We start from the raw sequence: 14,009 nt of genomic DNA on the forward strand, positions 1-14,009 counted from the left end.
ACGTTGCAAACAAACCAATACACAAAGGCGCACTTCACGTACTATAGATACTTCATTTGTTTCCCCATAGAACGCAAATATCAGCACCGATCAAATTTTCTTAACATGGCCGACATGGCATACAGTTTTTCGGTCCCTATTCTGTGTTACAGTGGGGGTCGGGAACCTCCAGCCAGCAGGCCCATGAAGCAACCTTGTCTTGGTAATAAAGTAATTACTTTTTTTATTTTGTTGCTGTATTCAAATCACCCAGGCGGCTATAACAGAACAATACGGATGTATTTTTAATGTTCTAATGCGGATGCTAGTTCTTGGTAGTCTACGGTCCGCAATCATATTTATAATTAATATTCTGGCCCCAAACAGGAAACAGATTCCCCACGCCAAATACTCAGGCTTCTTTTAAAAGAGATAAAGCTGATAGAGAGTTGTTTGGCCTCTGCTTTGTGCATGTCCTGAAGGACGCACCTGAGGCCGATGCACATCAAGGTGTTCAGATTTTAAAGTTGTCCCATCATTTTCTGAAAAATAGGTCTGGTGTAGGGTAGGGGTGGTGTGATTTGAGTGGCCACACCGGTCTTGGGTCGAGGTGATTGGGAACAGGATCAGTGTGGCTGTACGCCTGTTGCTCGTCAGACTAATCAATGAGCAACAGGTAAAACCCCCATCCCCACACACACAGAGTAGTGATGACATGTTGTCCATCTGCTCCAGTCTTGTTCCACCTCGCCCACTCGCTACAATAAAACCGGTGTGTTTTCAACCACATCGTCTGTGTCTGTGGCAGGGCCCTGAAAACTCCACTTGGACGGCGTGTGGCAGGCGGAACTGTCATGTAATAACAAAATTATATAAATAGTATCTTATTCATGGGTGCATGTCATGGCATGGCTCTGTAAATCCAGCTTGTTGAAAAAGTACAATTGTGGTGCCACGGCCAACAATAGTTTTCTGGAAGTTTTCACAGTAACGTGGTTATGGATAATTGTCTAAACCTGATCATCTAGACCAGATGTGGGCAGATGTAGGCCATCCAACTAATTATGAATATCAATTCTCGCTCAGTCAGAGGCCCACCTAGTTTCTTTAATTTCTGCTCGCACTAGGAAGCGATTCATTATGATACTGAGGCAAGACAGCCTAGACAGTATTAATGTACACTAAGAGCCTGACACAAACCGCGCATGTTTAGATTTCTAGATCAAAGGCAGTCTAAACCTTTACGGTTTCCATGGGAATACGCGTACGCCATGCGCGTGTTTGTACAGTGCCGGCAGACCTTGAGCCCAACCACAAAGCAAACATTCCGAGCAAACATCTGCCATCTAGAGACCGCATCACCTTCCTCCTGAAACACAGCCCCCTTACACATACACAAACACATGCACACACAAGCGCACACACACACCACACCCAGACCCAGACGCAGACCATCCATAACCCCCCACCCCACCATCCATAACCCCTCACTCCTGCTCCTCCTCTGCCGCGGCAACTGCTCTCTGCTCTCGGAAATGAAACAGCTGACATAAAGCCCTGCTGCCTGTCTGCCCCCGAAGCACACGCCTGTCAAATAAATCCGAGACCACTGCTCCACCGTCTCCATTACAGGCCAGAAGGGGAGGGTTGGGTGGCGTGGGCGGGGGCTGAAGACGCATGAGTCGGTTTATGAGAGGGAACACCAGGCCCAGATGGCTGGCGCTGTCCACTCGGTCTACACCAAAGATTATTTTTAATTAGCACAAAGTGCACATGGCCCTGCTGCTTTTCCTCCCCCGGCCTACAACGGGTGGAAGAAATAAACACAACACACCGCTGGCCAATTAAGAGAATTTGAGAGGGAGGGGTTATACATGTGTATTTGTAGGTGTTTGTGTGAGGGAGACCCTTTCAAGCCCAATGGAAAGAGCTTAGTGCTACGAGCACTCTCAGGATTATGGTCTGGACTCCCAGTGAGCCCAACCATGCTAAAAATGCATGCTGTCATGATACCGCAAGGCATGTAGGGTAAACCATCCACTACTAGAGCAAAACGGCGCACTGTGAAGTCATTGTAACACAACTATGCAGTACTATGCCAAAAAAGGTCGTTGTGCCTCAATTTTATAGCACTAAACTCGAAACACAGATGCACAGCTCGGGGGAATGTATATTTTGTAGCCCTTGCGCTTCTGTAAACCACTCTCCCAGTCCTGTGTTTTAGCACCACAAGGCTGACACTCCTGTGCGGTGCTAGCTGGGAGTCGGCTAATGGGATTATGCGGGCTGGAAGCCCTCGTAAATGAAGTCCCCGGTGAGGAGTGGGGAGTGCCAGCTTTCCCTTAACCCTCTTTTAAAGCCCGTCCTCTTACAGTCAGTGAGTCAGATGGTCAGACAGACAGAATGACAGAAGCAGTCAGACTGCACCAGATCTGCACTCTGGAACTCTCCTTAAGTCTCGGGCTGATGTCACAAGCATGGCATTTCCCCCTTTGTACCAAAATAGAAAAAAAATATATACATTACCCTTCGTCATTTTGTGGATTATATGGTGGCGGTTTTGCTTTGGAAGGCGGTGCAGTCGAAACAGATGGGACAACGTACATGCCAAACCGCGGAAAATCGCAGGCACATGGTGTGCAATTTGGCCAGACACCCAATCAACATTTTATATGAAAAGAAGAACACCTCTCTCCACCAGTCAATGCCCTCTTAGAATAGTTTACCAGCGCGCAAGACGCCAGTCAGCCACCGGTGATGCCGAGCCCTCGAAGCGTTCCGCCAAACCAGCGACGGAGCAGCTGTGTTCTGTCAACATTGTAGTTATACCAGGTTGCTCCTCTCCTTCCCAGAAACGTCAGCTCCGATGGGGCCGAGGCTCGGCGGAGGTTGAGGGAGTGTGAGGGACTGGTGGATGCGCTGCTCCATGCACTGCAGTCCGCCGTCGGAAAGAAAGACATGGACAACAAGGTACTGTAGGACGACACACCAACATCTAACATTCATCTTTGGCAAGGCCTACCTGTATTGTCTGGTTCTGCAGCTGCCAAGAGTTAGGGGCACAGCCAGGGTTAGGATTGGGTGTGGGTTTCTACTGGGATATCCTGTCTCCCAGTGACTTACAACCTCCAAAGATGACCAGCTCCACTATGGGCAGAGGGTCATTTTCCCATAGGAGCCATACAGTAGGTGTTTATCAGTCGAAGGACGTGGAAAGTGAACTCCTTCATGCCATGACTCGTATTTAATGACCCTTTGACTCCTCCTCTCTTGGCCCAATTCCCAGTCCGTGGAGAACTGCGTGTGCATCATGAGGAACCTGTCCTACCACGTCCACAAGGAGGTCCCCGGGGCCGAGAGGTTCCAGGACCCGTCAGCACCGCAGGCCCCCGGCTCAGCAGGACCGCAGAGGAAGAAGAAGGACGACGCTGGCTGCTTCGGCGGCAAAAAGGCCAAAGGTGAAAAGGGGTTGAAAGATGGGTAGACAGACTGCTGGCGTGATTTTGTTTCACTTCGGGTCTGCAGATCCTGCCTGGTGTTACTTTTTAAAAGAGTTCTTTATGCTTCACGATATACAAAGAGGTTTTCTTTTCTCATCACAAACGATCTAACCTGTATTACAAAAGTTGGAACAAAAGTTGCGGTAAACTCAGCTTTATATCAGGCAAGCAAATATTTATAGACCAGTGCTTCAGCAAAATCACCAATTTATTCATGATCTGCTGACAATAACAAAGATTCAAAGAATTTTGTCAGCATTGAAAGCACTTGGAAACGTCCAAAAAGGATTAATGGGCCATATATGAAGACGTTTAGACCGCACTCAAGAGTCACAACATAAAAATGAAATAAAGCTATAAAAACAATGGGAAAACAACTTTTGTTATCACCTCATAACATGAAAACAAACCCTCCAAAAGAATTATACCAGATCGGATCTCCAGATGTCACAATAGGTGTAGTGCATTCGGCGGCCGTATCTTTGAACAATGAAAGTTTGCAACATCAGTGGTGCTGCTGAAATTCAAACTCAAACTCAACTGGTGAATTATTTCACAGCGGCAATCACACGAACCATAATAGAATCAGAGCGTGTAAAGACACACATTACTGTACATGGAGACAATGCATGTTTAACGTCATTTGTCTTCAGCCTCTTAATCAGTGGCCTGCTAATAGGTAAATGACACCAGTGTCACCCTGCTGCTTTACAACAATGGGTACCATTCATCAGTGAACCAATGATGTGTGACCCCCCCGCTCGCCCAATGACCCGGTGGGGAATCCCATAGGTGCAGATGGGTCAAGACGGCACAGCAGCATATGTGTGTGCGGAATTTAGAAACATAGCAATTATACACTCCAATGCTCTTGCACCCCGTACACATTGACTAATGAGATGTGTTCAGTTGTTGCAGGGCCCTGAAGCTGTACGCTAAAAACAGGAGCAGCGGTGGGGGCCACAGGAGGCTTTAAAGCTCCTTTAAAATCGAGGTAGTTTAGCCTAATGTCACTGTTAATATCACACCATTGTAATGCACATAAAATCTTCGGTGCTCAAGCTCCGTGTGAACTAACGAATGCTGCCAATTGGGGGCTGTTATTGTCATGTTAGCGCCACGCAGTTGCTCCCACACTGTCTATTCAATTGAATCGTTCATAAAAAAACACTGGCGGCGTGGGCTATTATTTTATACACGTGTCACAACGAGGCTCTGCGAAGCATCTCAGAGCGGTAATAAGACGCCACCATGCAGGAACGCTTACCTACTTTCTCCCTTTCTTTCTTTCTTTATTTTTTTCTTCCTTTCTTTCTTTCCTTCCTCATTTCTCCTGTGCACATCTCTGCACACACTTGAGCTTTTTCTTCTCACATAAAAGTACGTTTTCACTCCCTGCCCTAGTTTATAAAAAGAAAATACCCCCTGCCCTCCAACCAAGTTCACACGTATAACTATTTGGTGTCAGCCTGTGAATCCACAGCAAAGGCAAACACTGGCCCACGCACCTTTTTCACCATACCTCTTCTCTTCTCCCCGCTTGTGTTTTTGTGTTCTCTTCCTTTGGCACTGCTGCTGCTTCCTTGGCTAACTATAGAGGAATGGTTTAATCAAGGTGAGTGTCTCTTTCCCGCTCTCCCTCCATCTGTCTCACACTTCGCACCCCGCCTCCCTCCTGCTTCATCCCCATCTCCACCATCCACACACATACACACACACCCACCCCCCTGCCTGTAGATCATAGATGGAAGTAAAAAACCCAGAGGAGAGATTTCCAATGACTTCCAACCAAAGTTACGGTTTCCCACCCATTCCATGTATGTGTGTCCTCCCACATCCCCAAAGTATACTGTATGTTACCTTCATAGTCCTTGTGTGTTGGGGTCGGGTAGGGGTCACAGGTAAGGCCCCTCAACACACACAAACACAACACCCACACCTGCATACGCATGCACACAAGGTGTGTCCACAGGGCTGGAGACTACAGCTTGACTTCCTGGATTGAAAATCGGCTGCTTTGCAAGCAAAACATCATAGATAGCTACTGACCAGACTGGCCGAATTCCTCTGGGACTTGGGCTCCAATTTAAAATCACCACCAGTCCATCCTGTCCCAAGCTCACAGGGTCAAGTCAGGACCTAGTTCAAAAATACATGTCAAGCTCTAACTGTAGACCCTGTAGTGTGTGTGTATGTGTGTGTGTGTGTGTGTGTGTCTGTGTGTCTGTGTGTTTCTGAGAAAGTGCACATATTTAGACACTTTGACCGCAGCCTGAAGTTTCCTGCAGGGAAATGGTGACTATAAACCATCCTTCATGGGAGCAAATAGCGCTCACATTTAACTCCTCAAGCCACCGGTCATTTGATGTTTCTTTGCGGGGGCAGCTCCGTGAGAAAGCCGCATCCCTTTTCCTGTCTATCCCTGTATCACCCCTCGCTCCGAACGTCAGGGTAGCTGTCGACCCTCCTGTCACCCCTCCCTCCCCTCCGACCCCCCTTCCCCTTCCTGCTGCATTGATCGAGTTGTCTGCAGGGTTGGAATGCCCTGCTCTTCCAGGGTACAGTACGTGTGAGGTGTATGTGTGTGAGGGCATTGTGCAAGTCTGTGAACATGTGTGAGTGTTTTGATATATTTATATATATATATATATGTAAATTCCTCCTTGTCTATGTCTAACATTCATATAGCGCTGTATATGCATGAAATAAGTATATTTTTCAAGGTCTGTGTGTTGATGTGTTGACCCTGTTGTGTTGAATGGGGATTTGAATGTGGGTGGTTTCATACACACACACACACTTGTCTCTGAGCTGCAAAACAGACATCTCCCTTCTCTCGTCTATCCAGGCAGGAAAAACGGCGAGAACGACAAAAACTATGACACGCTGGATTTACCAAAGCGCACGGAACCGTCCAAAGGTAGGCCTCCCGCCCCCCCCCTCCGTCCGTGGAGACGTCTTCATTGCGCTCCCTTCTACTGTGACTGAAGGAAATGGCCTCATCAGGTATCGGGGAGGTCAGAATTTCTCCCCCCGGAACTTAGCAGACCCTTTGACAAAAAACATTCTGAATGCCGGCCGCTTCATCCGCTGATCAGCTCAAGGAGCCGCTTTCATCTCGTGTAGTTGCACGACGGCAGGCATCGTCATCATCGTCATCCGTCATTAAAATAAGTTATCCCCCGTGCATTATTTATCCCCAGAACACAACCGAGCAAACGGGAGAGAGGGAGGAGGGCTGGAGTAAAAGTAATTAAGAAGTGCAGCGCGGAAAAAAAAGAGCCGCTTCATTAAGGAGCTGGGGAGCGTGCCAATGCAACTCCCCCACCAAGCGCTCCCACTGCCCGCCCTCCCGTGAGATGATGAAAAATGCCCCCACCCCCCCAGTGGCAGTAAATCTTTTGATCGCAGAGGGGGAAAAAAGGTCAGGTGAGGCGCGGTGAAAAGGGAGGAGGATGGAGAAAAAGTGTACTGAATCTGCGGTGCCACTGGATATACACATATATACTGTACGTACCGCCCCCCACACTCACACATATAAAGTGTGTATATTTACTGCATGTGTGTGTGTAAGAATACTCTGATTACAGTCCACTCAGAGCCCTGTTTCACCCTTCCATCTACCGAACAAGGTAATCTGGGTGCCATGATGTTAATCCTAAACTAATCCTTTCATCCACGTGATGTCTGGGAGGTTGAGATGCCTTTGATTTGTGCAAGTGCGCGTGAGCTAATTCCCATTAAGGTTTCTTTCGGTGGAGGTGGCCTTTTTTTTTTTTTTTTTTTTTTTTTTTCTCGCTCAAGTAAGGCCTCCTGACCGCCGTTATGCGTGTGTTTTCCAAATTGCGTGCTTTATCATTTGTAGGGCATGCTGAATATCCACTTTTTTTTAAATCTGTGCTTCCCGAGTTTACAAACATAATTAAGCCCGAAAATGAGTGTCTCGCCGCCGGTCCAGTAGCGCTGGTTCCACCGTCGAGTAATTGAGTTGATCTCTGGAAAATATCACATGAGAGCGTTTCACAAGATGAGCCAAAAAGTTGGAATGCATTTGCAGGGGTGTACTAACACTTCGATGTCGAATGTTAACTTAAAGTAAATTGGGATATTTTAATCACACAAAGTTAAACGCATTTATGAAGAGGTGCGGTAAAGCATGAATACCTGGCCTGATTTTGCAAGTCTATTTGAGAGAGTAAGTGTAATACATATTGATGGGCATCAGGAATGACTTATTTTAGCAATTTCACTTTCTACTCTTTCTTGTGTGCTTTGCGACTCATAGCCTTTATCGCCTTTATCAAATTGACAAGCTCTGTTCTGATCTGAGGTTATAATGGTTTTTGGTTAATTTAACTGAAAGATAGTATATAGGGTTTGACTATTTGGATGAAAAAGCACTGGTCAATTGCTTGAGGAAACAACAAGAATTGGCAGACAGCCCCTGTTAATATTTTTTGCATGGAAACAGGCATGCATGCTGAGCTTGGGGACCTCGCGCACAAACGTGGTCAGAGCGTGATGTCATCGGCCCGAGGTGCGCTGGGCCTTGATCCAGTGAAGTGTGGCGGGCGTCGAACCAGCGCATCTTGCAGCCGTTTTTCAGCTTTTGTATCTAAAGCTATGGTTGATAGATGTGCGTGTGACGTTCTCAACTGAGCCTCAAACTCTCCAATTAGCTGTTGTTTATCCTGCCTGAAATGTCAGACGCGTTGTGCTGATGATGCTTCTCAGTCAAATCGCTTGGAGTTACCGGTTAGCTTGACTGATCAAAGGTGCATTATGTGTTGTTGTGGTTGTTGTGTCACATCAGACAATGAGATGGAATCTTACAGAGCCATAAAGGCCTTGTCTCTCGGACTATTCTGTGCTTCCAACCCTCCCTCTCACTCTTTACCCTAGTTCCTTATTTTGTTGCCCTGTGTTATCCCCATTAATTTTTTCCGCTATCTGCCACTGCGGCATTCAATCCTTTTACGGAGAGATTTATGTGTGCACAAACACACAATGAGTAATCGAAACAAAACAACCTGACCGTTTAGCAACGCGGCAGCTTTGAAACCAGTCTCGCCACCTTGTCTATGCGAGCCGAGAGGTTAATTTGGAGGGAGGTCTTTACATTTGACAAACAGCCCAACAACATGTTATGTACCGCGTTGTGTGTGGCCCACCCCTCCGCCGCGCACCCCCGGCAATAATGTCCCAGGGCGGTCCTCCGCTTGGCAAGTAATGAGCGCTGAACGTTGTGCAGTCGGGGTTATCGCCCAACGCTGATGCCTCTTTACTCTGGAAGTATGAAAAGCAAGGGGTGCAATTGAATTACAGCGGAGTGGGGTGGGGGCGTGGTGGGGTTACGAAACCATTGTTTGTCACCGCCGCTGTCGCAGTGCATTGGCAACAAATCTATCACTTAATGGCTCTCCGGCAAAAAAAATCTCCCTCTTCTCCCTCGGAAGCCACGGGTGGAGAAGCCATCGTTTCGCCCGGAGGCACGGTGTGTGCCCTCGTCGCACTGAGCGAGTACATTCAAGCGGATCCGTTTTTCAAGATAAAGCATCTTTGCGCAGCTAACTGCCGCCGAGTCTGCCTTGAAGTAGCGCAATTCAAACGGGACGGAAAAATGCTTTCTTTTTGGCCCACGCCTACATTACCCCCCGAGTTACGGCATAACCCAATGAATAATTTACATTCGTGCTCCCCATCCTGAGTTTTTCAAGCATGAATTTTGCCTCCAGGGAAGTCTCCATTGTTTCGTTCCTTCTTTTTTTTTTATATTTGTTTTTATTTTGTCAGTTACAGCAAGTGTGGAATCTCGCACCCAGATAGAGATGGGGGTCTCCTGGCCTCCATGACTTGGAATACAGAGCACATCACTTCCAGGCCTCGTCATCCCCAGCTCCTCCCTCTGTCAGATTTCACACAAGGGTTAGACGCGTCAAGTTGACGTCAAACGGTTATTTCTATCACTCATACGCACATGCAGACAGACACATACGTAAAGGGTCAGATGTAACACCCTCAAAGTCACGTAAACACGACATGTGAACACACAGAATACTTCTCTGTTTGCCGGGGTCAGCATCTCCTATATCTTTCCCTCGCAAACCTCTACCCTGCTAACGGCCTTGTCCAGACAGTGTGGCGCAGTATACAGTCTCTTTATGTTATCCTACAATGTACACCATGACCCCGCCCTCAGCATGCCAGCACTATGGCCAAACACATGTCATATTATATCCTCATGTACACAAAACTTAATCCCCCGGCTTTCAAAAGCGTATACCGTCACGTTCAATGGAAACCCCATCCAGGCTCTGGGCGATGACAGCGTGTAATGTGATGTGCACAACAGCATGATGGCATACTTGGCCCTAATTGTACTTCTCTGAAAGTCGGGGAAGAAAGAAATAGAAACACACGTACACTAAACACTTTGTAGATTGCTATTCAAACTATGCATGTGTTGGCCGTCGACGTGTCCGCTGTCAGCGGAGGGATGGAATGTTCAAATTGAACATCTTTGTCGTGCTGACAGGCGAGGAGAGGAGGAGAGAGCAAAGGCATCCCTAGCGATTAAGCCAAATCCAGTTGGCTTTCAGGGGTCAGGTTGGCAGGGATTCTGTATTTTCCCAGTGCGCTCCTTGACAGGACGCACAAAGCTGTTATGGGACAAAGACCATCAGGACCCACTGTCAACCTGTTCCAGAGTGGAAGACAGACCAGAAGGTGATGGGTGCATTCACCACTGTTTCGTAAAGGCAGTTTATCGTAAAGGCAGTTATGACTGAAGCAGACTCTCAAAATCTCAAAATAATAGTGTTTACTCCACAGTATATATGAGGCATTACAACATGTGTTTTTGCACTTAGAATTTTAGTTTTGAGTGTCTGATGTGCATGTCATGGGTCTATGTATTGAAGAAATCGGCCTGTGCACTGTGGCTGATCTCGTCTCCCATAGCCTTTTTCCAAACTTTTTCTGAATACATACGTTCAGCCTCTGTGTTCTTCCTTTGCTACTGCAAATAACTGCTACAATTTCCCAAGGACTTGCTGCTACTGACATGACAATCACTTTGGCCATTTCTTTATCCTTGCAAAGCAATGAGGGAGTGGGGGGGATAACAGCAACCAACAAAAGCCAACTATTTGAACTGCATGGCATTTTAGCTGCTGAACTCCCAAATCTGCCACCCCCTCCCTCCCATTAGCCATTTCACAGAGGATGTGTAGGAAAAAAGGAGAAGAGATAATGCAATAAAAACACAACAAAAAGAAGAAGCAAGAGGGTTCAATTTAAGCGGGACCACCTTGTGTTGTGCTGTGCTGGGAGTGCAGGAAGGTGCAGATATATACAGCAACCCTGGGAGGTCTGACAGAGGCTCATCATTGGCGGAATTGGAGTTCGAGCTCCTTGTGGATTAGCCTGTGTGTGTGTGAGGGAGATAGAGAGGTAGTGTGGGGGGCATGAATGCTCTTGTGTTTGCGGGCAGCTTAAAATTTTCCACAGGGGGTTCCATTATTTAGTCTGTTATTGTACTATCGTCCAGTGTACTTAAGTATGTGTGTGATGTGTGTATGTCTTCTTGGACAAGCTACATTGTCATATAGGTGATCGCACCACTTCATATCAGCACTTAGCATAGAATCTTTTACCGCTGTCTTGCCCTGGATAGGCTTGCCATTGTATAGGCAGTGTTTGCAATAGATACTTTTTACAAGGAATCCTGTTAACCACAGAAAACCACCAGAACCATGTAGAACTGTGCTTGTTATTATGACTGTGGCTGTTTCGCCTACAACACGGCAAATAGCGGCTCCCGGGGAGCAGTGTCTTGCTCAAGGACACATCAGGATGCTACCAGGAGCCGGGGATCGAACCGGCAATCTTCAGATTTCTAGATGAACTACCTCCTGAGCCACTGCCCCCTGGATGCACAAGTGTCATGAAAGGGCTGTGTGTGTGGGGATGGGGGTTTTACCTGTTGCTTGTTAGACCAACCAACAAGCATAAGGTACGCAGCCACACTGATCCTGGGTCCCCAATTACCTAGACCCAGGTCAGGTAGGCTGCTCAAACCACACCATCCCCACAACACGTACCCCCGACACCAAACTGAGGCCAGGGAGAATACCTGGCCGAAACCTATACCCCCGCCCCCAACTAAGCAGAGAACAAAAAGAAAAAAAAAAACTAAAGTACAGACTCTGACACAGGGTTACTATACCTAAAATACAGACTGTGAAATAGGGCTCCCATACCTTAAACCAATAAATGTCCCAAAAAAATGTAAAGACCAGCTCCTTCCCCCCAGGGTGATGACAGAGTTCCCCCTCCTCCCTTCTGGAGTGTGGGGCCTTGGTCTGCTATGCTGGCTGGTGAAGGCGTGGCCAGACTTGGCTGTTGCGGGGGCTGCTTGGAGGGGTGGCCTGGCTGCTGGGCTGCTGGATGGTCCCGGCGGTGGCTGCTGGGTGGTGCAGCTAGCTCCCAGCGGTTACCTGTGGTGGTTGCTGCGGCTGCTTCTCCTCCGGTCCTCCGCCGGAAACCCTGGGTGCTGCTGCTGCCAGTCGGGAGAGGGTTGCTGCTGTGTCCCTTCCCCGTGCCAGAGAGTCCCTGTTCAGGTGCCAGTGTGGCCATTTCACCTACCAACCGCCACCCAAGTGGCATTTTGAGGGACCACAGAGACACAGACGACAGGGTTGTAGACACACCAGTTTATTGTAGAGTGTGCTAGTTGAAATAAGCCCTGGAGCAAATGAACATGTGTCATGACATGTGCTCCTCTCCTGAGTGTGTGTGGGGATGGGGGTTTTACCTGTAGCTTGTTAGACCAACCAACGAGCAACAGGTATGCAGCCACACTGATCCTGGGGCCCCAATTACCTAAAGCCAGGTCAGGTGTGGCTGCTCAAACCACACCATCCCCACACCACAATGGCCTACTCATAGTTTGTGATGCATTTGTTTGTCGCGAACAACTCTTTTAAATGACTTCACAAATTGAAAATAATTAACTCTCATTCACCGGAAGTCCTCCCTAGACTCGCTCACCGTGCATGAAACCAATTGAATCAAATGAATGAAGAGACAAGAACTTACACAGAGCTAGTATTCTGTCTGGAGCTGATAAATCAGATGAATTGGTACAGCCTTGCAATTTTGATCTCGCAATACAAAGTCGCATTGTTTCTTTTTTGAAGTGGAATTGGAAACATTTTTGCAGCAAACCTGTACCTGGTGAGCTCACCTGTGAGCTGCGCACAGTGGTTGCAAAACACTGGAATAGACAATGGCGGTATCCCCAGATGTGTGACTTTTAAGTTCTTCACGTGATTAACCGTGGTACTCTGCTTTGTCTGCCTGAACCCGAGTGGCTCAACAAAGCCCTTCAGAGTGTCATTTGAAGCTAGGAGGGTTTCCTACACGTTTTGTTTCTTCTAGGCATTAACGATGGAGGTGGAGGTGGGGGTGGCAGGGGGAGGGGTTCTGCTTTTCTGTTTCTGTGAGAGACGCTTTAATCTAATTAAAAGCAGATTAACTGCGTACTGTCTGGCTCTGCTGGGGTTGCAGCGGGAGCCCGGGGACCGAAGAAAAGAACCTCTTGGCTTTTCCACTCACCGTAAATAATAAGTGGAATATTAGTGCACGTTATTGGGAACAAGGAGCTCCGAAACATTCTCTGGGGAGCGCTGCGCTCATACCTAACAGGCAGCAGGAGGTCAAACATGCCGGGGGCCGGGAGTGCCGGGTGTGAGCTTGTGTGCCGGGATGCCGAGGTTTACTCCTGCGTATAAGGAAAACGGAGAGTGTGTCGAGCGGAGTGATTTCATATATCTGTTTGTTTGTTTTGTTGTTGGCTAACGCCACTAATCCCCACTGTCATTCATTTGACTCTTTAACACTCTTTTGCAAATGCACATATCCACTCACTAATCCACAGACACACACTCACACTATCACAAATACCCAAGCTTCTCTTTAAGACACTTTATCATCTCTTTCCTTCTCTCCCTGTATTTTTCTCGATAACACACACACCCACCCACATACACCCACACACACACACACACACACACACACACACACACACACATGCACACTGTGTGCCCTTGACCAGGGGGATGGTATTATGTGGCTATTATATACAGTGTTGTTCATCACAATGTTGCAGAGAGAGAGGGGGCGGGGGAGAGAGGGGGAGAGAGAGAATAGCCTGTGAAAACTAAGTCAGTCATTAGAGGCACAGGCCTAGGTGGGTCAGTTCGCCTTATGGGGCCGGTGCACGCGCTGTGAATGACAACTGCCAGTGTTCTGGGTGTGTGTGTGTGTGTGTGTGTGTGTGTGTGTGTGTGTGTGTGCGATGGTCGTTCCTGTGTATTTTCCGCAGCATGTGCTCTGCTATGTGTCCCGGAGGGAAAAATAAGAATGGAGCGGGAATTGTCACCCTCCTGGGCGAGGCCTAATCCGGGGTGTCCATCACGTCGGGCCGGCCCCCGTCTCTGAGGGAGAAGAGCGCCGAGTGAGGGATGG

At 47.9% G+C, this 14,009-nt stretch overlaps 1 protein-coding gene across 2 annotated transcripts in view; it reads left to right on the plus strand.

Moving 5' to 3' along the window:
• Positions 1–14,009, plus strand: part of arvcfb (ARVCF delta catenin family member b) — an 89,663-nt gene that overhangs the window by 54,594 nt on the left and 21,060 nt on the right. The window contains exons 6-9 of one of the 2 annotated variants that reach the window (XM_080004349.1): positions 2,832–2,949; positions 3,266–3,437; positions 5,077–5,094; positions 6,328–6,399. In XM_080004349.1, the coding sequence (XP_079860475.1) occupies positions 2,832–2,949; positions 3,266–3,437; positions 5,077–5,094; positions 6,328–6,399 (380 nt within the window). The remainder of the gene's footprint in view (positions 1–2,831; positions 2,950–3,265; positions 3,438–5,076; positions 5,095–6,327; positions 6,400–14,009) is intronic. The other variant, XM_080004350.1, reaches the window with a different exon arrangement.

This window comes from Zeus faber, assembly GCF_960531495.2.
Source record: "Zeus faber genome assembly, chromosome: 7".
In the NCBI taxonomy this organism is placed as follows: Eukaryota; Metazoa; Chordata; class Actinopteri; order Zeiformes; family Zeidae; genus Zeus; species Zeus faber.